The sequence below is a fragment of the Hyperoodon ampullatus genome (genome assembly GCF_949752795.1).
Source record: "Hyperoodon ampullatus genome assembly, chromosome: 18".
Lineage (NCBI taxonomy): Eukaryota > Metazoa > Chordata > Mammalia > Artiodactyla > Ziphiidae > Hyperoodon > Hyperoodon ampullatus.
This window is the reverse complement of record NC_136931.1, coordinates 50,010,022-50,037,023: the sequence shown is the minus strand read 5'-3', so window position 1 is coordinate 50,037,023 and position 27,002 is coordinate 50,010,022. Positions and strand designations below refer to the sequence as shown.

The 27,002-nt window shown below is 50.7% G+C and overlaps 1 protein-coding gene across 1 annotated transcript; it reads right to left on the bottom strand.

Moving 5' to 3' along the window:
• Window positions 1-760: 760 nt before the first annotated feature.
• Window positions 761-27,002, bottom strand: SUPT5H (SPT5 homolog, DSIF elongation factor subunit; the record flags this gene model as incomplete). Its single annotated transcript, XM_079723190.1, is given in 29 exon segments — window positions 761-1,184; window positions 1,271-1,366; window positions 3,130-3,333; window positions 3,449-3,617; window positions 3,739-3,897; window positions 4,352-4,457; window positions 4,549-4,676; window positions 4,760-4,862; window positions 4,947-5,066; window positions 5,390-5,474; window positions 6,359-6,484; window positions 6,571-6,717; window positions 7,581-7,727; window positions 7,827-7,982; window positions 8,415-8,551; window positions 8,640-8,733; window positions 8,965-9,070; window positions 10,645-10,715; window positions 10,824-10,913; window positions 12,111-12,362; window positions 15,794-15,862; window positions 16,600-16,630; window positions 16,923-16,988; window positions 17,098-17,166; window positions 17,263-17,332; window positions 17,859-17,870; window positions 18,417-18,482; window positions 22,093-22,252; window positions 26,925-27,002. Coding segments are annotated over 29 exon segments (3,261 nt in total). The 3' UTR covers window positions 761-1,040.

The window sequence follows — 27,002 nt, the reverse complement described above, 5'->3', positions numbered from 1 at the left end:
TCTTCCTCAAATTATTTTGAGAGGAAAACAAGTCTGATACTGTTTATGTAAACTTTAAAAACATGTAAATCACCACACAACATTTAGGGACATTTACTAAGGTAGTAAATGTACGAAGTTAGGAAAAGACAGGATTCAGGGTGCGGTTACTTCTGGAAGGGAATGGACTGGGTGTGCTGCTCAAGTGGGTCCTTCCTATCTGGTACACATACGGTTCCTATGCTGGGTGGTGGGGACATGGGTGCTCCTGACATACCTTTTTAAACATCTGAACTATTTTATAATACAGTTTATATTACATTTGTAAAGAGACATGTGAATATCAAATGAGGAAAGTGAAGGAAGGTCAAGTACTAAGCCCACTCTCCACACTGCTCCCCATCCCCACGCCCTTACACAAGCTACGGCAATTCTGGTGTCACTGCTACGTGGGCTCAAGAGAAAAAACTATCAAATGCTGTAACCTGCACCAAAGGAGCAATTTAGGTTTCCTGAGGGATACTCAGTGATTTTCACTTAACTCGAGCATGAGTAAGATGTAACTTTGTCGATCACATGGCAGGCTCTGTTCTAATAATCTCTTTCCAATGTCTTATACATTCAACAGCCCTCTGGGGTAGGGAGTATCATTTTCTAGACGGGGAAACAGGCTTTTGTAGGGCTTTTATTTGCCTAAGACCACACAGCATGGAAGTGGGGTCTGCAAATGACCCCACTTACAAACCAGAACACACACACACACACACACACACACACGCACGACTTTTGACCAAACAACTTTTTATTGAAAGACCGTAACACAAAAGAAAGCTGGGGAAGGTGGAGTACAAGGTGGGGACCCTCCCTGTCGACTCTACTCTGATTCCCATGAATATCAGGGAGGGAGACAGGAACCCAGAAAGGAAAATAAAAGAAATCCTGATCAACCCGGCTAGCCCTGCTCCAGGGCCCAGATTCTGTGTCAGAGCCAAGGGCCAGGAAAGGAAGGAGGGACACTCTCCATCTACCAGATTCATCTGCCAAAGTCCACCCTGCCTGCCTCAGGCCTCCAGGAGCTTCCCCAGGAAGCGGAGGTTGAGGATCTTGAGCTGTTCATCAAGGTCCATGCGGACTATGCCATCCTCGCCATCAATGCTCAGCAGGACACCTGTGGCTTCCCGATCCTCACCCAGGATCACCTTCACCTGGTGGGGGCGGGGACGACACGACACATGGGGTCACGGTCCTTGGCAGCAGCCCAATGTCCCCACATCCCTTTGTCCTCCCTTACCTTGTTGTTCTTGGTCGGGGTGATGGGCTCCAGGTGCTCACTGGAGATGCTGACAACCTTCTCGCTGTCCTTCAGGTATACGGAGCACATGCCTCCCTGGGGGTGGGGACAGCCTGGTCAGCCTGGCCTGCTCCCAACACAGGACTGATACCCCCCGTCAAGGGACATAGGATCAGGGCTTATTCTAAGAAGTCACTTTCCCAAAGTGACACAGGGGCAGGAAAGGTGAAGGCTGGGCCTGGTTCCAAGGCCTGGGGTCTGTGGTGTATGGGGGCAGGGTGATCAGTTCAGCAAGGGAAGCTCCAGCATGAAGCTAACTTAGGCCAAAAGGGAGACTATTTCTCAGGCTCTTGACTCATCGTGCCCCAAACTGGCCTCAGTTTCTTGCCCACACTCGCTTCTCATCCTGGGTCTCCGTCTCAAGGATGGCCCCACGGTCCCCGGCACCAGCCAGAGCTCTAGACCTCATCTTAGTCAGCAACTTCACCAACAACCTCCAGCTCTGTGGCCTGTCCATTCAGCCTCCGAGGGTCTCTCCCACCTCCCTCCTTCCTCTCCTCCCCCCAGCCCTGTAGTACAGCCTGACCTCCCTCTGGGCTCCCAGCCCCTGATCCAACTATGACAGAGCAACACAGTGAATTGATTCCAAACCACAGATCTGATCCCACCACTCCCCTGCTTAGATTCCTCCACCACCCACCAGTGCCCTGAGGACACAATCCAAGTTCCCCAGGCTGGCATGTGACCAGCTCCAGCCACTCCTCTGGCCTCATCACTCACCTTCCCCCTTGAATCTTTATGTTTCAGCCACAATGAAGAGACTTCAACCCCCCAAATGTGCCAGGCTTTCCCTCACCTCCAGGCCTTTGCACATGCACTCTATCTAGAACACACTCAACCCCTTCCCCAGCCATTTCTCTCGGCTTACTCCTGTTCATTCTTCAGGTCTCAGCGCAGATGTCACCTTCTCCCGGAAGCCCTCCCTGATCCCTTCCAAAGTTGGATAAGGTGCCTCCCTGGGTTCACATAGCTCCCCTTGTCCTCTGGGCTTCCCATATCCCAGCTCTGGCCACTTGGTCTGTCACTGTCTGGAAACGTGTCTGTCTCTCCCACTGGAATGTGAAATCTGTGAGGGTAGGGCCTGGAGCTGTCTTCCTCTCTGGTGTTTAATTAATTCAATTAATATTTACTGAAGGGCCAACAAGGTGTCAGTCCCTCATCTAGGAACTGGGGCTACTTGGGAAGAAAATATAGGCTTGGTAATCAAAGAACCATACCAGGGTAAACTTTAAGCTTTTAAACAGGTAGATAACATGAAAAAGAATTACATGGACCCATAAGAGACAGATCTGAGACAGCCCAAGTGCTTTCTTGCAGGATGAGTAGGAGTTAACTAGACAAAGAATGGCAGGAAGAGAGCTCTAGACAGAGGAAAGTAATAAGCAAAGGCCCTGAGGCTGCAGAGAATTCAGTGACTGAGAATGGAGAGAGGCCAGCAGAGCTGGAGCTGGGAACGCCCGGGGGGCGTGGGTGCCTGGCGCTAAGCCGAAGCCTGGCACAGAGGAGCACTTAGTCCACGTTACTGAACTGATCTCAGAAGAGTATGTCAAAAAGTAACCACACTCCTGGGTGCCAGTCACTGTCCCAGGCCGTTGGGGGCCCAGCCATGTGCACAAAGGGCAGAAGTCCCTGCCCTGTAGAGCTTACATGCCAAACCTTTCCATATCTATTTTTCCAGCTATAAATGAGTACTGGAAAATGGGGATAGACAGTTAAAAAGAAAACAGAAAACAGTAACCAGAGAGACTGGGGACCCCAAAGGAAGGGATGCCTGCCCACCCACCAGCCTGGGCACTTACCGTGACACTGCGGATGACGCCTGTCTGCCCCACCACTTGTGTATCCAGGTAGGTGTCCCGCACCTTCACCTGGATGTCAGTGGTCACCCAGTCGCTGGAGTTCTGCTCAATGCCTGAGCCCGGTGTGTGCGGGTTGTAGCCACCAGGGGAGGGAGCTCCAGGTGTCATCGGACTATAGCCAACAGGGCTCGGGCTGGGGCTGGCCTGTAGGGAAAAAGGGATGGGGTCATTGGGAACAGGTTATTTGGCCTGGTTGTCCCTATAGGTCCAAGGCCCACCCTAGCCCACCACCCTCAAGGGCGTGCCACGTGAGCAGTACCTGATAGGCCATGGGCGAGGGGGTGGGGTGGTAGCTGGCTGGGGAGTGGGTGTTCTGGTAGCCTGCTGGGCTTGGCGCCACCTGGTGGTAGCTCTGGGGGCTGGGGCTGGGCTGGTAGGAGCCTTGCGGGGAGGGGGCTGCATAGGGGGAGAACTGGTCTGTGTTGTACCTGCAGAGACAAGGAGAGCGGGGGGGCATTAGCTGGGGGCATTAGACGGGGAGAGAAGGAGGTGGTAGCAGTGGGGAGGGTTTGGACAGCGGGTGATAAGGGCTAGCCCCAGTGGACTCACATGGCTGGCGTCCCTGGCGTCTGCGGGTTGTACTGTGGGTTGACCTGCGGGGACGAGGGGTCTGGGTAGCCAGGTGTTTGGGGATTGGGGGTGCCCCCATAGGCCTGTGGGGATGGGGTAGGCTCATCATCGAACGCGTACTCATATTCTTCCTCAGCCCTGTTGGGGAGAGACGTCTGTTGAGAATGACTGTGGTGATCGCAGTGATATAGCAAATGCTTCCAGAACAGCGCTGAACACCAGGCAAAACCAAGGCAACTTCATCCTCACAAACAGCCCCATCCAGAGGCCTCCATTTCACAGGTGAGGAGACTTGGGAAATAGAGATGAGGTTGCCCAAAGTCACATGACCAAGACCACACAATTTGTCTCCAAGCCCAGGTCTTGACCACAGCACGCTACTACGATGGGAGCTGGAGAGATTACTTTGCCCCCAGCCCCAGCCTTGCCTACCCCTTCACATGACCAGCCTGGGGCTGGGAGGAGAGAACTCAGGGTGGACCACACAGGCCCATCCATCCCACAGAAACACAGCAGAACCATTCACGCACATGGGCACACACACCCAGTGGCTCAGGGAACCCTGCCCCAGCCCCCAGCTCCTGGCCCTCACCGTGACGGTGTGTTAGGATTGTTGGGGTCCCAGGCCCCACTCTGGGCAGGAGTGCGGCTGCCATCATGCAGGGGTGTCTGAGAGCCATAATGCGGGGTGCGACTACCTGGAACGGGAGAGATGTGTGTCCATCAGTTCTGTCCTGGCTCCAGATCCCCCCACATTGTCCCTCATCCCCATCCCCTGGGAGTGCTCACCATCCTGGAGAGGTGTCTGAGAGCCGTACATGGGCGTGCGGGAGCCAGAACCGTACATGGGCGTCTGGGAGCCATACATGGGTGTCCGCCCGTAGGTCGAGGTCATGCCGCCCGGGCGCCGTGAGCCCCTGTAGACACAGAGAACAAGTGGGGTGAGTAGGGCCCTTGCACCACCCAACAACCTCCCTCCCAGCCCTGCCCTGGCCCGTACACCGTGGTGAGGCGCTGACGGTCCACTGAGATGGTCTGGCAGGTGGAGTGCAGCTCCACGCGGGCTGTGGACTCCGTGGCATCTTTTACCACGCCAATGTAGCCTGGTGGGGAGGCAGGAGGTCAGGCCGGGTGGGCTCTCCTTCACCGTGCCCCTCCCCAGGCCTCCACACGGCCTCGCAGGTCACCTTTGTAAGGCCCCTGGGAGATGCGCACAGTCTGGCCGATGAGCTCGTTGTCTCTCCGCCCCCGGCCCCTGCTCATGCCGCCACTGCCGCCACCCGGGCTGCCAAAGCCACCACGCTGACCTGAGGAAGAAGACTGTCACCAGTCCCCGGGGCCATCCTCTCATGTGCTGTGCCCACAGTCAGGGTACCCTCCAGCCCCCTGTTCACCTGACTCCCTCCACCCTTGGGTTAGGAGGCTCCTCTGGGGGCCCCCCACCAGAGGCCTGGGCTTTCCCATCACCGCCCTAGCCACCCTGGGCTGCACTGTGGTGGGGGTCGGGTCTCCCCTGGGCTGTGAGCCCCACCATGGTCGGGCCAGCCCAGAGCAGACACTCAGTGAGTGTGGGCTGAACAGCCTCTCTCTTCCACCCCCCAGACACATCCCCACCCCAAATTCCCCTCACCTCCAGCACTGGGGTGCATGGGGCTGCTGATCCGGGGGCTCATAGGGGCAAAGCCACCTACTGTGAAGTTGGTCACATCTCGCGGCTGGGGAAAGGGCAAGAAGTGAACGGGAAGGCAGGGCCTGGGTGACAGGCTCCCAGCCCCTGCACCACACTGCCTGCTGCCATTTGGGAACAGTTCCTGATTGAACCTGTGCAGCAGCCATGCCTCCCTCTTTCTGGTCACAATGCCTCAATTTCCCTTTGGGAAAACAGTCACCCCTATGCCATTGTGGGCCTGTCAATCAAGAGGCCCAGGCCTCCCTTGGGCAAGGAGTGAGACTAAAATGTGGTAGTCAGGAATTTAAACCCCCAGTGACACAGAAACTGCAAGCCATGGGAATTCAGTATTCCACCTGCAGGGCCTGAGAAAACCATCTCCTGGTCCCAGCTCCCCAGATCCCAGGTTTCATTTCCTTTCTGATACCTGGTTCTGTACAACTTCCCTACAAATCCCACCTCAGGAACTTTGCTTTCCCCTGAGACATTCAGGTGGCTCTCTGACCCTTCCTTCAGGTCTCTGCTCAAATGCCACCTGCAGCAGCCCCCAGCATTCTCTATCTCCTTGTTCCGTTTTATTTTTCTTCACAGTGCTTGCCATCAGCCCCAGCTGCACTATGCATGTATTTATTTATCTGTTCATCTCCAGAGCAGCAGCACTAGAAAGGCAGAGATTTTTCTGTCTTGTTCACTGCCGTACCTCCAGAGTCAAGCACCTAACAGGTGCACAATAAAACTGAATGAACAAATGATTTGGTAAATAGCTCAGTATCCCAATAACCCTTTTTTTCCATACTTTGCCAAGGGCCTGACACTGACACTTGTTCTCCTAATCCTCCACAAGCCCATTCTTGTCACTCCTGGGGCCAGGGTAGGTCAGAGAGCCGAGTCAGGTAGCCAACAGACAGGGTGCCACCATGCCTGTCTCACCTTCGAGCCCCCTGCCAGCACCAGATGGCGGGTCTTGCAGACAAACATGCCCCCGTTCTCTACCAGTTTCTTGCAATGCAGGAAGGCGAAGCTGCGGAATAGATGGCGAATCTCGCCCTCCCGGCCCTGGATGGGGAAGGACAGTCACTCTCGTGGCCATGCCCCACCCCAACTCTTTCAGATGTGACAGACGGGCAGGAGCTTATACTCACTGAGTGGGGGCCATCAATGACCTTGACAATGTCTTTCACATGGATGTTGTTCTGTTCTGAGTCCAGGGCCACGGCAAAGCGGTTGTCCTTCTTCCGGGTCACAGCCTGGTGCCTGACAGTCACCACCTTCCCATACATGTTCAGCACCTATGGAGGGAGGGGAGGGGATACTGAGGGGATGAGAGTAGAAAGGGGTGATGTGGAGCAGGGCTTCCCTACAGTGGGATGATTATTCCTGTAGGAAACTGTCGCAAGCTCTGCAGGACGTCTAGACTCCCTGACTCTGGGGCAGGTAATGTCAGGGAACCACCCCCCAGATACTGGGTCAACCGAAAATGTCCCCAGTCATTCCAAAACACCCTCTGGGAGGAGCCTCCATTCCAACTGAGCATCAGGGACCTGAGAGATGAGCAGAGGAACAGATGTTAACATAATAGCTAACGTCTACCCATCACTCTGTGCCAGACCCATGCTAAATTCTTCACACAAGATTTCACTGAGGCCTCAAAATTTCCCTGTGAGATGGATGTTGTCACAATTCCCATTTTACAGAGGGGAAATCTCAGGCCCAGAGAGAGCAAGTTACTAGCCCAGGGTCATACAGCACAGAGCAACAGAGCTGAGAGGTGAATCCAGAGCCCAGGGTCCTAAGCATTTACGCTCTGTGGCTCCCACGTGCACGGTGACGGGGAGGAAGGCGCCAGCAGCACCCAGCCCTTGAGAAAGCACCGAATGCCTGGGTACGTATCTGATATCACGGATTCAGTCACAACTAACGAAGTACATGCTGCTGCTATCTTCTTTTCACAGGGTGTGATACCGAGGCACAGAGAGGGTAAATGACACGCACCTGCCTGATATCACACAGCTGGCCATGGGTGACAGAGCCAGGTCTGCAACCCTGAGCAGTCTGGGATCTTAGTCACCATGCTCGGCCACCTCCCAGGATGAGGAGCTGGAGGGAGAGGAAGCCCCTAAAGTAAGCCTGCCTCTGCGTGCAGCACACACACCTGGAAGGTCTCCCGCTCCAGTCGCACGATGACACCCACGGTCTGGGGGTCCAGCTGCACCAGCTCCCCCCATTCATGCTGGCCCCCGACATCCACACCTGATGCCGTCTCCGAGCAGAGCTGCAGGTCCCGGGGGAGCACCTTCAGCTGTGGGAGATGGGAAAGGGTGAAGCAGGGTCCACGTGGCTCATCGGCCTCGGTCTCCTCCTGGCACATCCACCCCACTCCCAGCCTTCCGCTAGCTACCTCATGCATGGTGAGGTCAGAGAAGAGGATGACGAAGTTCTCCTCCACCCGCACAATGAGGCCTGTGTCGCCCTCAAACCGGCCGGCAATCACCTTCACGTGGTCCCCCATCTTGAAGTACTTCCGAAGTTCCTGGGCCGGGAACTCCAGCATGTCCTAGGGATCGGGTGTGAGGACAACGAGCAAGTCAGGGGAAGTCATCACAACCCATCTGTCCACCCATCTTCAGATTCCACTCGTAGTCTCAGAAAGACCCTGGCCAAAACCCACTCCAGGCTCACACCCCCAACCACAGACTACCCCAGGCCACCTGGACCAACCTCAGCCTGCCCCGGAGACTCAGGATATCAGTCTGGACAACCCTTTACCCCGCACAGAGACAGCCTGTCCCCAAGACATATGACACCAGACTAGATACCTCCTCAGACCCACCTGGAGACAGCCTCACCCCAGACACACCATGTTGGGCCTAGATAAGCCTCAGACACAACCACCCCTAAGCAAACTAAAACCAGTGACCTCAAGATTACTCCACGGTTTCGTCATGCCCTCAACCCACCACGTACATACGGGCAGCATGGTACCCACCTTGAGGTCCTCGTGCTTGGGCATGATGGTGATCTTGTTGCCATCCACGCTGAGGATCTTGCCCTGCAGGTTGATGAGCTCACCCTCACACACCTCCACGTTGTCCCCAGGTTGGAAGTTGTGTTCCCGCTCCTTCCCTGTGGGGGGAGGCACAGGGCTAAATTGAGGGCTGCTCACCATGGGCCGCCCCCTCCTTGGCCTGGGTTACTGACCGGGACCAAATACCTGTGCTTTCGGTCACCACCTCGAGGTCGATACCCTCTGGCTGGTCCTCAAATTTCTCCAGCTCAGAGAGTGTGGGCTTCACACCCTCCGTGATCTGAGCCCCAAGAGACAAGAGGGAGAGAAGGAAGTGGATGAAAGTCAGCGTCACAGCCCAGCTGAGGGGACTGGAGAGATGGTGAGATTAATCCCCTGGGGATACTCCTAACTTGAGGATCCAAGACAAGCCCAGATAACCCACTGCTCTGGGGCCTGGACTGCAGGAGGGAGAAAGCTTGGGCTCCCCGCTTCCCACCGCCATTAACACGACCCCCTCTGGGACCCTCACCACAGCAGACATGGCAAAGCTCTTGAACAGAAAGCCCTTCCGGCTGTAACGGTTCCCCTCGAAGATGAGGAAGTCACCATCAGAGGCAACATCACCCCCCAGGGACCTGGGAGTTTGTGGGGGAGAGAACATTGGAAGTGGAGGTTAAGAGGAGAATCTGGCTGTACCTCAGTCTCCTCTGCTGGCAAAGGGGGAAAAGAACACAGGATGCCTGAGCCATCCCCTCCCAAAACACACACCCCTTGGCGAGAGTGACCTCTCACAAAGCCCGAAAGCCCCGCCTCAACGGAAGGGCGCACAGCACCCACCTTCTTGCACCCTGCTGCCCCCCGTCCCTGCTTTATTTTCCACTACAGCAAGTTTGACCCATTTTCCTAACTAGAATGGCAGCTCCAGAAGGGGAGGACTTAGCATCTTTTATTCACTATTTCCCCTATAATAGGGCCTGGCACACAGCAAGCACTCGGTGAGTACTAGCTAGACAAAGTCTCAGATGCTGCTAACAGTTAACACTCACGGACACATATGACCTCACTGACTCCTCCCCAAAGCCCATGACATCAGTAATATGAGCCTTGTTTCCAGGGAAATGAGAGAACAAGGCTCAGGGAGGGCACACCACATGGCCAACATGGCCTGAGCCCTTGAGTCTGAGAGTCAAGATTCAAATGCATGGGGGCGGGACTCCCAAGCCTGTGCTTAACTCTACTGGCCCTGCATGTGGGACAGCGGGACCTTAGTTCCTGCCCGTGCTTCTAGAGTGGGGAGGGAAAGCCTGCCGCGCTCTCAAAAAGGGAGCGCTGGGGAGCAGGCTGAGCTCCTCCTGCCAACTGCTCAATCATCTCATTCACACGCTACATTTGGCAAGAGGCGAGACTGCTCAGCTGCGCATGTCTGGGCACTGCGTCAGACCGGCTACTGGGGGGCAGGGAAGGGTCACCCTAGCTTGTGCTCAGCAGGGGATGTCCAGACGGGTGGAGACCACTGGTGTAAATGAGTCCAATTCAGGCATGTGAAGTATTAATCTGGCCTGGGCTGGAGGTATTAACCCAGCCTGGCAAATCAAAAGGCTCATTCTACAGTCCAGCCTTTAACAGAATGAAAAACTGGCTGCTCATGATGTGTTTCCAGAACAGGACCAGAGGAAAAGTGTCACTGGCTCTTGTTTCTCCACCTCCTCCTCTCCTGCCCTCCTGCTGGAGCCCCCGGCAGCCCTGGAACACTGGAAACCCTGGGCTGCTCCAATGCTCTATCCAGCGGGGAGCGGGAGGGAGACACCCTGAGTGGAAGGGGCTCTGTACCCACAACTGAGGTGTCCAGGCATCAGGAGATGAGGGTAAGAGACTTTATAAAGCCTGATGTGTCGATAAATCTCATTTCAATATGTGATACCATTAATCACACTTACTAGGTGTCGAGTGTTGTTCTGGGTACACATGCATATTAAATCATTTGAGTCTCAATACAACCCTAGGAAGTGGGGGTTACTATTATAATCTTTGCAGCAGAGGAAACCAAGGCACAAGGATGTTAAATAACGTGGCTAAGGCTATACTGCCAAGCTACCCACTCACAAACTATGGATGGCTCCGGGAGCCCAGCCCTGTGGGGGAACCTGCAAAGGCACATCCTACACCACAGCTCTGGGCACCCGGCCTGGCCCAGCCCAAGGACACTCACCTGATCTTCTCTGCATCAAACAGCCTCTGTGGAGGCCGCTTAAACTTCTTCCTTTTGGCAAACCAGTCTTTCTGTGCAGGAAAAGGGGCACGAGTAGGAAGGGTGAGGGACGAGGGCTTGGCCACCAGCAGGGGTGTCAATCACCCCCTCTCCCCACCGGCAGCACGTCCCCACGATACCAAGCTCATTCGGGCCTTGATGCGGTCGTAGTCGATGCGCGGGATCATCTTTAGGGAGATGGTGTTTTGGCTGGGCTCCACGTAATCCACCTGAGAAGGCCAGACAGGTGGTCAGCAGGGGCCCAGCCCTCCCCTCCTGACCCCAGACACAGAAAGGGAAAGGAGATGCCAGGAAGGGCAAGGGACAGAGGGTGATGGGGAAGAAATGAAACTGCTGACAAGTCCCCCAAATTCACTCTCTAGCCTGTCTTCCCTCCATTCTGAAACTGAGTATCCACTGCCATCTGGACATCTCCACCTGGATGTCTAGAAGGTCCCGCACACCCAGCATAACTGCAACTAACCTCCTGATTGCCCCAAACCCACTCCTCTCCCCATCTTGTCCCTCTCCATCCTTCCTTCTGCTCAGGCACACAACGTGGGAGGCATTCTTCACTCCTTTTTTTCTCTTACACCCATATCCAACCTGGTAGCAAACCGGTCAGCTCTGCCTTCAAAAATTCTGACCTCTCCCCCCTCCTCTACTACTGCAGCCTCAGTCCTGTCCTACCATCACCTGCCACCTAGGCTGTGGCAGCAGTCTCCTTACTGGTCTCCCTGCTCCCGTGGTCCATCTAGTCTATTGCAGGGTTTCTCATCCGGGTAAGCCTTTGTTGTGGCGGCCGTCCCATGCCTTGACAGATGTTAGCAGCACCCCTGGCTTCTAGCCCCTAGATAGCAGACTCAACTCCCTCCCCAGGTGAAACAACCAGGAGTGTCTCCATTCACTATGCAATGTCCCCTGGGGGAACCCCTGCTTGAGAACCAGCGGTCTAGTCCCAATGCAGTCAGCAGCATAATCCTATCAAAATCCAAGCCACGCTGTATCCCTTAGAACCCTCCCATCTGACTCCAGTAAAAGCCAAGGCTCTAGGATGAGTCACAGGCCCCGCTGCCTCCCTGAGCTCATCTCCTGCCACTCTCACCCTCATTCACTCTGCTTTGGCCAGTGATGGTCCTAGCTCATGGGCTGCCTTCTGCCACACCCCATCCCCCCGAGAACTCCGCGTGGCTCACTCCCTCACCACCTTCAGATCTTTACTCAACATTCACAGAACATGCACAGAAGATGGTCATCCGTTTCCTGTGTGCTCGCAACAAAGTCCAGACTCTGCATCACCTGATCCGTGTGGGGTTCTGCTCTCTGCACTAGTCAGGGGGCTGGAAAGGACGAAGAGAAAGGAGGGGAGGACAGAACAGAGAGCCCTGGCCTCCTCGGCCGCCCCAGCCCAGTCCAGCCCCGGACACCTGAGCGATGTCGTCCTTATAGATGCCCCGCTTGAGGCGGACCCAGGATTTTGGTTTCAGGTTGGCCACCTCCTTCACCACTTTGAGCACATCTGTCATCTCCTTGATGGGCACCATCTGCTGGTTCCAGTAGCCAAGCCGCAGGTTGCCCACGCCCTCGATGGCCTGCTTCACATGGGTCTGCTTGTAGGCCTCCACATAGATGTAGCCCTTCACATGCTCTGGTGCCACTACCGACTTAATCTGCAGGGGCTGGAGGGCCGAGCCAGTGAAAAGAGACAGTGAGACACGACTGCTGGTACCAGGAATGACCACCACCTCAGCAGTCTCTCTTCTAGGAATTTATCCCACAGAAACATGTTTGTGCAATGACCCCCACACAGGGACATTCACTGCAGAGCCATTTAGCATAGAAAACAAACAAGACTGGAAATTTTAAAATGCCCCCAAAGAGGGACTTGTTAAGTTATGGAATAACCATACAGACATAACTCGTTTTACTGCTCTTTGGCTTTATAGCACTTTGTAGCTATTGTGGTTTTTACAACTAAAGGTTTGTGACAGCCCTGCAGGGAGCAAGTCTATCGGTGCCATTTTCCCAACAGCAATTACTTTTTAGTTAAGGTATGTACATTGTTTTTTCTAGACATAATGCTACGACACACTTAACAGAATACAGTATAGTGTAAACATAACTGTTGCATGCAGTGGGGAACAAAAAAACTCATGTGACTTGCTTTACTATGATATTCACTTTATTGTGAGGGTCTGGAACCAGTATCTCCGAGGTCTGCCTGTACCATGAAATACAATGTAGTACTTAAAAAAACAATGAGATGGATCTATATGTAGTGACACAGAAAGATATCCAACATATGTTCTGTGGAAAAAGCAACTAGAACCAAAGAGAGCTGGAGTGACTATACTAACAGCAGAGCAGACTTAAAGACAAAAATTGTTACCAGAGACAGAGGACATTTAATAATGATAAAAAGTTCAATCCATCAAGAAGATATAAGAATTATAAATATATATGAACCTAACAACAGAGACTCAAACTATAGGAAGCAAAACGCAACAGTAATGAAGAGAGAAATTGGTAATTCACCAATAATAACTGGAGACTACAATACCCCGCCTTCAACAATGGATAGAACAATTAGAAGATCAACAAGAAAACAGAACACTTGAGCAACTCTACAAACCAACAAGACCTAACAGACATCTATAGCTAGAACACTCTGTCAAACAGCAGTGGAATTCTCAGGGTTACACTGAACACTCTCCAGGATAAACCATATGTTAGGCTACAACACAAGTCTCAAATGTAAAAGGAATGAAATCATATCAAGTATAATATATTCTTCAACCACACAGAATGAAGTCAGAAATCAAAGGAAATTTACAAGGTTCACATATATGCGGAACACACTTCTAAGTAACCAGTGGGTCAAAGAAGAAATCGTGAGGGAAATTTTTAAATATTTTGAGATGATGAAAACAAAAACACAACATACTAAATTTATGGGATGCAGAGAAAGCCGTGCTTAGAGGTAAATTTACAGCTGTAAACACCAACTTAAAAAAAATTTTTTTTCAAATCAATAACCTAACCTTCCACTTTAAGAAACTAGAAGAGAAAGAGGAAATTAATCCCAAAGCAAGCAGAAGGAAGAAATAATAAAGATCAGAGTGGAAATAAGTAAAATAGAGGTTAGAAAAACAAGAGAAGGCCATCAAAACCAAAAGTTGGTTCTTTGAAAAGATCAACAAATTTGACAAACCTTTAGCCAGACTGACCAAGAAAAAAAAGAAAAAACTCAAATTACCAAAATCAGGAATGAAAGAAAGGACATTACAACCAACCAAACTTACAGAATTTTAAGGCATACTATGAATAACTGCATGCCAATAAATAAGATAACCTAAAGGAAATGAATGTTTTGTAGAAAGACATAAATTACTACAACTGACTCAAAAAGAAATAGAAAATGTGAATGGACCTATAAGAGGTAAAGATATTGAATTAATAAGCAAAAAACATACATACACACACACACACACACACACACTCTCACAGACACACACACACACCCAAAGCCCAGGATTAGACGGCTTCACTGGTGAAATTCACCAAACATCTAAAAAATTAATACCACTCCTTCACAAACTCTTCCAAAAAATAGAAGAGGGGGGAACATTCCCTATTAATCCTATGAATCCATTATTACCCTGATACCAAAACCAGACAAAGACATCATAAGAATATTACAGACCAACATCCCTTATAAACATAGATGCAAAAATCTTTAATGAAATAGTAGAAGACCAAATCCAGCAACATGCTTTCATACACTATGTGAATTATATTTCAATTTTTTAAAAAGCACCTAGTTTGTTTCCGTATTTGTTGTGATAGTGAAAAATGGAAACCACCTTACGTTTACTGTCATGGAAAGAGAACTATGGTATTGACAAAAGGCTCTCTGCAGAATGATACGTAGATAATACCATTTTACTTTTTTTAAATACCTATTTTCAATATGCAGAGAAGATGGTCTGGAAAGACACACAAACCAACAGTAATTACTTCTGAAAAATGGGACTTGGGTATGGAGAGATTTTGGCTTTCATGATATACATGTACCACTTCAGTCCCATCTCAAATGGGGTCACTAGAATCTTGCCCAGGGCACAGGGTAGAAGTTTGAGCACATTCAAAATCATGATTTGCAAATCCTGCAACTGTCCACTTGGTCCCACTGACACACACCCACTGTTTTGGCAGGTAAAAGCTATGCACTCAGCCTAACACAAATCATATTCAGTGAGAAAGTTACCAACCAGCACGTCCTGGTTCCAAAACTAACAATTACGCCTATGACAACAATTACATTTACTGAACACAAGCTGCAGAACAAGTCCCGGCTAAGGGTTGGACATATTCAAGTATACTTAATCCTAATGATGCTGAGGGGCAATTAAGGGGTGCAACGAGGGGAAGCGGCTTGATAGAGGTCACACAGTGAGGAAGCAGCAGGGGCAGGATTCAAAACCCAGGAGTCTAAAGAAAAATCTGTGCCCTTAATGCAGCATCTGCTGCCTTGCATGCAGCCGGCATTACTTCATGTTTTGTGTGTTGTGTGTGAATGAGCCCTTAAGGGGCAGGGACCAGCTCTGGCACTGTCACAGCTGTATCCTCAGCATCTCCCAATGCCGGGACCAGCCCAGAGGAGGGGCTCAGTGGATTTTGATAACTGAGTGAAAGAGAGAAGGAAGGAATTCTCTTCCCAAAAGGCCTGTTCTGTGATGCACTTAGCCACACTGCCCTATGGTGGGACTCCCAACCAAACAGTAAGAGGGTGACAGCTGCCCACCAGGGTTGGTGAACAGGCAGAACTCGTTCTCAGGCAGAGAAGGCTCAGGGAGCTAGATGGCTGACTTCCAGAGGGGTGCAGAGGCTGGGGAATCCTGCCAGAAATGCAGAGAGAATGAAGACAGCATCTCTGTCAGGCATGAAGAACACTTTGATCCAGAAAGTGGCCATTTTCTAGCTGAAGCAGCTCACCTACCAGGCAGTGCTGCTCAGTGCAAGGGGTACCTGGTACCCCTGAACCTGTACTGTCCCTCACTCTGGGCTTTACCTGTCTCTCACCCACAAGCTGCCTGCCTACCCGACTTACCGTGTCTGTGAACTGGTAGGCAATGAACTTGCGCATCAAGGAAATGGCTGTGGCCCGCTCCTCCCCAATCTGGAAGAAGAAAGGCAGACTTAAGAGAAATGGCAAGATGGAGAACAGGACATAGAAAAGGGGGCAGGAGACGGCAGCAAGAAAGACAGAGTTGGGGGAGGGCAAGATAAGGGTAGGGGATTAAGAGGTACAAACTACTATGTATAAAATAAAATAAAGCTTTAAGGATATATTGTACAACACAGGGGACATAGCCCATATTTTCTAATAACTATAAATGGAGTAACTTTAAAATATTGTGAATCACTATATTGAACACCTGAAATTTACATAATATTGTAAACCAACTATACCTCAATGAAAAAAAGAAAGAAAGAATCATCAGGCAAAAAAGATGGGGTAAGACAGCGGGAATTCCCTGGCGGTCCAGTGGTTGGACTTGGCGTTCTCACTGCCAGGGGCCTGGGTTCGATCCCTGGTTGAGGAACTAAGATCCTGCAAGCCACGTGGCGTGGCCACAAAAAAGACAAAGTAGGAGAGAGGGAGGAGCAAGAGAGATGGAGAGATTACAGAGCAAGAGTAATGGACAGCAAGAAAAACAGGGAGGAGACACTGAGTGAGGGAGGGAGGGGGAGGGGAGGAGGAGGGTGGGGGGAGAGAGAAGGATGTAGAGGCAGACAGAAGGAAGAGACGGACAGATCAAGGAGACCCAGGAAAGACGGAAGGAGAGTTCCCCCCAACGAGGCCGCCTCTCCCATTCCCCTGCCTCCCCCAGGCCGTGAGGCCAGAGCACATACCTTACATTTGACAGTCCACAGATTGGGATCCCTGACAGGAGAGGAAAAGGAAGCCTTTTAGTGAAACTGTCTCCTCATCATGAAACATACAAATCACCACACCCATCCTTCTTCCTCTCCCTCCACACCCTCTCCCTTCTCCATCCTTCCATCCATAAGCAGAGAGAAGGAGAACAGGGCCAATCTGCCCTTCCCCTCTTTCCCCACCATCCACCACTCTGTCTGTGTGACACTGTGACCTGATTTATTTCAGAGAGTGGGCCGTGTGGGCACATCACCCCAGTAAAAATTCCCACCTCGGCCCTCCTGTCCCGCCCCCTTACTTGACTCCCGGGAGCAGCTGCTGCTGGGTGATGTCATCCGAGAGCTCATCGGATCCTCCATACACCCTGGAGAGAGAAAGGCCGTCAGGAAGGAAGGGGTCTGTCAGACCCCTGACCCTTCTCAGAGAGGAACCACCGGCTCCCAGCCTCCCATCAGCCCAGCCCACACCCTTACGTCTCTCCCACAGATGACTTTGCATATTTCTTCATGTAATACTCGCCCAGTTCTTCTTCTCGCTGGTCCCTGGGGTGTGAGGGGGAAAGTAAACAAGAATTGAAGGTTGGGGAGAGGAGGGTGGGCTGACCTGCCCCCAAACCTCCCTTTCCCCTCACTGCTTACCTCCAGAGGTTTTGTAGGCGGCGAGCCCCGGAACGGTCTTCATCCAAGACAACATTGTCGATATTGGAGGCTGCAAAAAAAATGGGCAGATGGGGTGAGTAAGGGGACATGAAGAGCAAGCAGGGGCCTGGAGAAAGCGGTGGGGGTTAAGGGGGTCAGAGGTGGGTCCTGGGGCGGCAGATACCTCACTGAGGAGACCCGTAACCCTCACCTTCCTATTCTGGCCTACTCAGCATCCTGCTTCTCAGTGTCCTCCTTGGGGATGGGGCCCAGCAGTTGGGGACATCCAGCTGTTCCCCATCTCATCGCCACTGCCTAAGCACATCCTGAACTCCGTCCCAGCCCCCCCACCCCTTCACCCTGCTACCGGCAACGCTCACACTCACACATACACGCACACATAAACACATACACGCTTTCCCAGGCCAACAACTGCTGGAGACCTGGCCCCAGACCCCCTGCCTCTGGACCCTACGTGAGTCAGAGCCCCCGGGGCCGGGGAGGGGTCAGGGGTGAGGGAGGGTGCCACAGGCAGGAAGGAGGAGATGTCAGGATATGGGAGGAGGGTCGGGGAAGCACACTTTTCAGGTTCTTACCTTCAATCTCTTCTACTTGGAGGAAGAGGAGGTGGTGGTGGTGGTGGTGGTGGTGGTGGTGGTGGTGGTGGTGGTGGTGGGCGAGGGCAGACAAAGTATGAGCCAAATTATAGCAGCGAAATCAACCAATGGGTTGGGGGAAGGGGAAGGGAGGGACACAAGAAGGTTGAAAATCAAAAGTAAAGGCCAGGCACCAGGTGGTGGGGGGAGAAGCCGAAATGTATGAGGCGCACAGAACGGAAAATAACAGGGAAGGGGTGGCACTGGCCCAGGAAGTGGGGGGTATCTTGGGATAGAGCCTGTCCCACCCCCACAGCCCCCAGAAGGGATTCACTGGGGCCCTAGGAGCCCAGAGTCCTCTCCCCACAGCCCCCATCCCCCCAACTCATGGGCCTAAAAGGAAAAGGGTGCGGAGCTGGCCTCTCTGGCAACGACAGAAAGAAGCAAGGTGAGGAGGGTGTGGGTTGGGGTGGCTCCGGGCATGGGGGTGGGGGTAGGCTCTCAAGACCCTCTCGGCCACACCCCCAGTGGTCTCCCAGAGGTGGGGCCCACACACACCTTTCTCCAGGATGTCTTCTGCTCCATCCTCCCACTGGTCCTCATCCTCATACTCATCGTCCACATCTGGAACGGGAACACCAGGTGGTCAGGGGGGCATCCAGGGAAAAGATGACCTCATGACAACAGCTCCCATCTGGGCAACAGGCACTACAAAATCCCCACCTCACAGGTCAGGACACTGAGGCTCGGACAGGTGAGGCTCTCACCCAAAGCCTCAGAAGTGCTTCAAGCAGCAGGGTCAGGTCTAATGTGCAGATCCGCCCGACTCTAGAAGTCATCCCTCCCCCTACCACCCACAGATCCATTTTAAAAATAAGATAAAAACAAGGAAGCAGAAAAGTTCCCTCCCAACTATCAAGGGAAGGGAAAATTGGTATATAGGGTTTTTTGTTTGTTTTTTTAAAGATAGGGTTTGTGGTTTGTTGGTTTTATCATTATTCGCTTACATTTGTAACAGCCAACCCTTACTGACAGCGTACTGTGTGCCCTGCCCTCCTGTAAGTACTTCCCAAATTCCTCATTGAATCATCCTGGCAACCCTAAGGGAGGTACCACCATTGTTCTAATTTTACAGTAAGGGCTCGAAGACCCAGAGAGGTCACGCAACTTGCCTAAAGACTCTCTGACACCTGAGAGGCAGTCTGGCTCCAAGGTCCACGCGCTTAACCTCTCCACTACATAACATATACTCTTTTGTATGTATCGAATATTACACTAAAAACTGAAACAACACACAACGAAAAAATCCAAAGTGTACAGAGGACGTAAGTGTACAGTGAGTCTCCCTCCCATTTCTAACCCCTTTCAGTCCCCTTTCTCAGATGCAACTGTGTGACCAGCTTCTAGTCTAAAGGTAATCTGACCTTATATAAGAAATGCATATAAACCCCCCCACCACTATTTTCTCTTCACACAATTTTTTCCTATAAACTTATTTATTTATTTATTTATTTATTTATAGCTGCATTGGGTCTTTGTTGCTGCGCACGGGCTTGCTCTAGCTGTGGTGAGCGGGAGCTAATCTTCATTGTGGTTGCGTGCTTCTCACTGCAGTGGCTTCTCTTGTTGCAAGGCACGGCCTCTAGGCGCGCAGGCTTCAGGAGTTGTGGCACGCGGGCTCAGTAGTTGTGGCTCGCGGGCTCTAGAGCGCAGGCTCAGTAGTTGTGGCGCATGGGCTTAGTTGCTCCGCAGCATGTGGGATCTTCCCGGACCGGGGCTCGAACCCGTGTCCCTTGCATTGGCAGGCGGATTCTTAACCACTGTGCCACCAGGGAAGTCCCCTTCCACACAATTTTTTAAACACACTGTTCTGTCCCACCCTCTTTTTTAAAGCAATACTAGTAGCTTGGAGCTCTTCCACAGCAGCACACGCCTCACTATCTGTCCTATAGTTCATTATACCAGGCCCTTATCATCGATGGACATTTAGGTCACCAAACATTTGAAACTGCAAACAGGATCACAGCAAGTGTCTTTGTTCTTGTATCCTCATGTACCTGTGGGGTGAACTCCTAAAAGGGAACTGCTGGATCTAGGGTCCTGATGTGGTAGATGTTAATGGGCACTGCCACAGGCAGTGCTGAATGTCACTCCCACCACCACCAAGTGGGTGTCCCTAGTGGCCCACATCTTTGTCACATGGCATGTTATCCGTTCTCTTGATCTGAGCCCATCTGCTGTCTAAGACTTTCTCTCTAAGCAAGGACTCCTTCCCTCTCAGCCTTTCAGAAAAGGGCCGAAGCTCTCTGAGAACCAGGAACACCTAGAGCATCTCCTGCCCCTCTGTTCCCTGGTTTCCCCTCAGGTAAGAAGGTCCCAAGAAAATGAAGGGTGGTGTTTCAAGTCGCTCCTCTTTACCTGCGTGTGGGAAACAAGCATTCTCATCTATGGATGGTGGGAGTATCAAGTAGTGACTTTTTCAGGAGCTGATATTTGGCCAAAGATATCAAAAAGCTTTAAAAACATATGTATCCCCATTGCCCAGCAATTTGACTTATAGGGATTTACCATGTAAAAAATCTGCCACGTCTGTGTTAGATGAAAAAACTACATCTTCATTTTCACTAATCTCTAAGTGAAATTTAGTATTTACATCAATTATGTGCAATGGCAACAAACCACAGTAGTGTTAGCCATGAAATCTGATATTTTCATAGCACAGTACAGCTATAAATATCTCAAAATATTACTCACAATCAGTGTTACTTCAAAATTAGATTCTTAACAGAGCCTCCACTAAATCTTGTTATTTCAATGTGCTAAAAAAGAAGCACATACATCACAATGTTCTCTTAATATTTAGATACTGTATTTCAATATAATTGTTTTCTTTGGAATCCTATGTATTTTTTTTTTTTTTGCGGTACGTGGGCCTCTCACTGTTGTGGCCTCTCCCATTGCAGAGCACAGGCTCTGGACGCGCAGGCTCAGCGGCCATGGCTTACGGGCCTAGCCGCTCCATGGCATGTGGGATCTTCCCGGACCGGGGCACGAACCCGTGTCCCCTGCATCGGCAGGCGGACTCTCAACCACTGCGTCACCAGGGAAGCCCCTATGTATTTTTTTTAATGCATTTCAGAACATGATTCTGAGCAGGGTCAGGGAATCACACTTCCATAGGTTTCACCAGACTCCAAAAGGGGTCACGGTACAAAAAAGATTAAGAACGCCTGATCTAGGTAATAGGTAATAACTTGCATATGTGAGTCTAAATGTTATATGAGGATGCTCACGGCAGTGTTGCTTATACTACTGAGAACTTCAAACAACATCAATGTCCCACAAGAGACTGGTTCAATAAAGCACATCACAGAATGGAACAATGTGCAGCCACTGGAAAAAACAGATATTTCAACAATGATGATGATGATGATGAGAGCAGCTAAAATTTACAGAGTACTTGCCAAATGTTCAGAAAACTTTCCTTACAAGAATTAACTCACTTAACCTAAACTATCTATGTTATATCTACCTCCACAAGCATTGAAGAGAAAAGCAGTTACAGAACAGCAGAGACATTGTGGGTCTATGTAACATAAATAATAACCCTGTTTTCTGAGGGCCTACTGCAGGCTGGGCATTATACTTTGGGCTGCCATCACCTTGACGTGCTTTACATGCGTAGTCCCCCAAATCCCCAAAATATCCCTGCTGAAGTAGGCAGAACTGCCTGTCCCCCTGTACAAGGGGGAAAAGAGGCTCAGACAGACAGGCAGCAACTTGCCCAGGGCCACGTGGAGAAAAGAGCAGAGAGGCCAGAAGGCACCTGCACCTGTCAGCCTCCGCTACCCCGTCCGGCTGCCTACTTCTAGGTCATCTGAGCTTTTCACGATTAGTGGTTTTTTAAAGGAGGATAATGGCATTGTAACTGGGTTTTAAAAGGATCTATCTTATAGGAATACATATGAAATATTTGGGGGTTAAATTATGTACTTGGGATTGGCTTCCACATCATCCAGTGGAGGGTGGGAGTGAGGAGGAAATAAGCAAAGCAGGTGCGGCACTGAGCTGCTCACTACTGATGCCAGGTGACGGCACACGGGGCTCCGTAAACTCCCCTACGATTGTGTGCTTGACATTTACCAAAAGAAAATGTTTAAAAAGTACATTGGAGAAATAGAACTGAAGGTGGAAGTCCAGCCTCTGCTCAGCACTCGCCAGCCCTGTCACATACCAGCCTCATCCAGAATGAAGCCGCCATGGCGGGGTTTCTTGGGGGGCCGGTCATCATCTTCCTCCTCCTCTTCCTCATCATATTCCTCCTCCTCTTCCTCCTCCTCTTCTTCCTCAGGCTCTTCCTCCTTCTCACTACCTGCTGCACTCCGCCGCTCCTCCTCTACCTGCAGGGTCAGGTAGGGTTGGGGCACCAGTGTACTGAACCCCCCAAATCCAGACACCATGCTCTCCACCCCTAAATCTGACCTCAGCTCTGCCTGGACGATCACAGCCCCCTCTGCTCTGCATACATGCCCTTCCCCGCCGGCCAGGCCTCCCTGGTAGCCATCCTATCTCAGTGACAGCAACACCATCCACCCAACCAATATCTGGGAGCTGACCCCACCCCCAACTAGATCTCCTTGCTAGCCTCCACGGAGCCTTTAAATGTTATCACTCCATTAGGTTTGGTCCTTGGCTCTTGTCTTTTTCCATGCTACAGCTCCCCCGGGCCATCTCATCCACTCCCTTGGCTGTGGTGGACATCTCTGTGACATCGACTCCCACATCTGTTTCCAGTCTACACTGCTGCCAAGGCCACTGACCGCCTCTCACAGCTATTCTATGGACATGCTTTGGTCCTTACCTATAAGACCTCTCACACCACCGACCACTCTCTATGCAGGCAAATGCTCTTCCCTTGGTGTCCGCCACATCGCACTCTCCTGGCTTTTCTCCAACCTCTCCGCCTGCTCCTCTGCAGGCTCCCTTTACTGTGCTCACCTCTCAAATACTGGCTTCAATCACCAGGGTTCAACCAAGGGCCCACTTGCCTTTTCCCTCCATGCACTCTCTTCCTGGCCATTTTACCTTCCACGATCTCACCTACTGTCTCTGTAGATGACATCCCATCTGTCTCCAGTCCCCTACTTTTTTCCAGAACTAGAGACCCTCCTGTGCCAGCAGCCTCCTGGATACCTTCCTCAGATGTCCTCTGAGCCCTTCACAACCACCACACCCCAAACTGGCCTCGGTGTCTTCCCCTAGACCTGTGCTTGCCTCCTCTAGCTCCCATTAGGCACCAAATTCTTGACCTTTCTGCTTTTTGAGCATCATCTCTTCAATCCGTCCCTTCTTCCCCACCTGCACAGCCCCTAGCCTAGGCTAGAACATTGCCCTCTAAATCTGAATCCTTGCCACAGCTTCCTTTCTTGTCTCTTGGCCTCCAATCCCTCTTTTTCATACAAACCACAAAAGGAAATGACCCACACAAAACAGTGTTCCCCAAACTTCAACCTTTCCCTCATTAACTTCATGACTTCTTGCCATGTCCACATCGGTACAACCCATTTATCTAATATTTTCTTTAAATTCACTAAAATTTTTACTTCTGAGGCAAACTTTTTTGTTTTGAAATGTTTCAGAAGTTAAAACTCTTTAAAGGTTAGCTAGTTATAAACAGAAAGTAACCATAAAGATAAAAGCAAAGCAATGAAAACAATGTTACTAAGTCCCAACATGATATTGTCGCCTGCTGCAGGCTAAGTTGAAGGCCTGTTCTCCCTCCCAAACACAGAGACTAGCAAATTTCAGAAAGGTGTTCAAGACACAGTAGCACTAAAGTGAAACTTTCTCCATGACCCAATTAAAAGACAGGGTGTGCAACTAAAAAGAAAATAACTTTCTCACTAAATGAGTCAATGTCGCTTCAGGTCTTATGCTTATTCCACCTAAAAGCACTTCTCATTACTCCTCACCCGGAAAACATCCTACAGTTTTGGGAAACTATGACCTAAAACACGAATCTGGGGGACTTCCTTGGCGGTCCAGTGGTTAAGACTCCTTAACCTTAAGACACTGCTGCAGGGGGCACGGGTTCAATCCCTGGTCAGGGAACTAAGATCCCACACGCCGCACCATGTGGCCAAAAAACAAACACAAACAAAACCAAACCAAAACAAAAAAACACGAATCTGATCATTTGGTCCCCTGCTTAAAACACAGCCACGGCTCCCCACTGCTCTCAGGTAAAGAACCAGCTCCCTAGCAGCCTGGTCTGGGAGTGCACACTGTACCCTCTGCCTCTCCCTCTCATCCCGCCTCGCTGGGCTCCCCCTCCTAAATGCTAGGTTTGAGCCACACTGAACCACTTGCAGCATGCTCTCATCGCACTGTCCATCATCCGTGCCGGTCCTCAGCATAAAAAGCCTTTCTCTTCTGCCTCTTGTTCATACTTCAATCAAAATACCCTCTCTTCCAGGAAGTGATGCCCAGGAAGTGATGCCTGCCCTCTCCCCACCAGGGAAAGTCAGGCACATTCTCTGGGCTCACAACTCTCTGGGCTTCCTCCATCACAGCCCTGACCACCGAGAGCTAGCTCCCTAAGTGAAAGGCCCATGCTAGCTCAGGGATTGCTGGGTCCCTAACACACCACCCAGCCTGGGGCTGGGAACAGAAAATGACTTTAAAAAAATAAGGCTGACCCTTGAATAACATGGGGGTTAGGGGCTTCAACCCTCTGTGTAGTCAAAAATCCACACATAACTTATGGCCAGCCCTCCGAATACAAGGTTCCTCCGTATCCACGGTTCTGCATCTCAGGATCCAACCAATCTTGGATCATGTAGTACAATTTACTATTGAACAAAAATCCACATATAAATGGACCCAAGCAGTTCAAATCCTTCGTGTTCAAGGGTCAATTCTATTTGCTTAATACAGAATCCTAACTAGCCCACGATGTCCCCTACTTTAACAACTCAAACTACAAGAGGACCACAGCCTGACTTCTAGGAACCCTGCCATCATCCCCCTGGCTCAGTCCCAGCAGTCTTCTCTCCAGACCTGGCTCCGCATCCTCTGAGGAGATAGCTCTCACTACTATCTCTATGTTACCTCAGGGCTTGAACGTGCTCTTACACAGTCCGTCCTTAGCATCCCCTGGAGTAACCATCTGCTTATAAAACTACCTCCACCTCAAGACAGAGAGCTCATGAGGGTCTCATTACCCTCAGGCTTTAACCACAAGCAAAGTGTCTTGAAGCCATGAGTCAGAGACCAAGGACTCAGTGAGACAGCTTCAAGTAAAGGCCCTTCGTGTCATCTTCCCTCGTCCCATTCCCACCATGGCAAGCTGAGGACTCCCCAAAGGACACAACAAGGATTGACAATCAGATGCCTGCAGAGAGCAAACAGGAAACGTAAATAAGTAGGGCAGCTCAAGGGAAACCTATGGCACTCTTCACCTACCTGATGTTTTCCAGAACACAGGTTTATGAAATCTTTCCTTTTCTTAAATCTGCGTGATGACAAATGGCAATTAATATATCCCGGGAACTGGAGAAAATTCCTAACTTTAAAGAGGGGGTGCCATTTCTTGAGAAAACGGCTGCTGTGGGTGTCACTCAGATTGCTGGCTCCTCCCATTGTCCCAGAAAAGCAAGAAAGCTTGATTTTTACATGAAATTTCTACAAGTGTTGGCAACTAACTTAAGCAATAAGTTAATGTTTCTATAATCATACTCCCATCTATTTGTTTGTAATTGTTGCCTACTAAGTGTAAACTCTGTGAAGGCAGAAATTTGCCTTGCTCCACTCTCTCCAACACCTAGGAAGTGTCTGGAACATAGCAATAGATGCTCAAACATTTACCTGTTCAACAAATGAGTAAATGAGAAATAAATAAAACAGGCTAATAGCCAATAAAATAATATTTGAAATCAGATATGTCCCAGGAAATGTTTATTTGGTTCCTAAAACAGTGACATTCAACAGACCCCTTTGGGTTGAAGCTAAAGTGATCCTTTCAAAATATTAGATCACATGCTTCCTTTGCTCAAAACCTTCTCATGGCTTCATCTCACTCAGTTAAGGACAAATTCCTCACCACAGCCTTTAAGATTCGACAAGATCTGGCTCCTGTTACTTCTTTTTTTTTTTTTTTTTTTTTTTTGCGGTAGGCGGGCCTCTCACTGTTGTGGCCTCTCCCCTTGCGGAGCACAGGCTCCGGAGCACAGGCTCAGTGGCCATGGCTCACGGGCCTAGCCGCTCTGCGGCATGTGGGATCTTCCCAGACCGGGGCACGAACCCGTGTCCCCTGCATCGGCAGGCGGACTCTCAACCACTGCGCCACCAGGGAAGCCCGCTCCTGTTACTTCTATGTTGCACTCACTCTGATCCAGCCAAACTGAACGTCTTGTTACTTTCTGAACACCACAGACATGCTCCCAACTTTGCACTTGCAGTTCCCCATTACTGGAACACCCTTCTTCCACATGACATGACTCACTCACTCACCTCACAAATCTTTTTCCAAATGTCACCCTCCCAGACTCACCATGATCACCCTGATCACCCTACTCAAAGTGCAACCAGCACTCCCTATTCCCCTTCTCTACTCTACTCTTCTCCAGAGTGCCTTCTAGCTAACTAAATGATTTACTTCTCAGTTATGTTTGTTTACCTTCACCAGAGCAAAGAAAGATTCTAAAAATCTGTTTTGTTTACTGGTATAGCCCAAGGGTAAAGAAGTGCGTCTAGCATGTAGTAGACACTAGAAGTATATTTCTGGAATGACTGAGCACACCTAAAAATAAAAACTAATAGTGAGTTCTTACTATATGCCAAGTCCTTCAAACACATCACTTGTTATCTCACTGGACCTGGAACATCCCCGACCTCCAGCACCTGAGCCTCTGCTTGACTTGGGCTTGCCTACTTCCCTATCTCTCCCGACAACCTGGAAGCTCCCAGAGGCCAGAGCTCCTTCTGATCCCCGCTAAGCTCCCACATGGGCCGTTCTGCTCTGGTCCTGTCCCCAGGCGCAATGCCTTCCCCAGCGTCCCAGCCACAGACCTCGGCCTCCTCGCCGTCACTGCTGCGCTCGCTGTCCTCCTCCTCGGAGAAGTTGCTGTCTTCGCTGTCCGACAT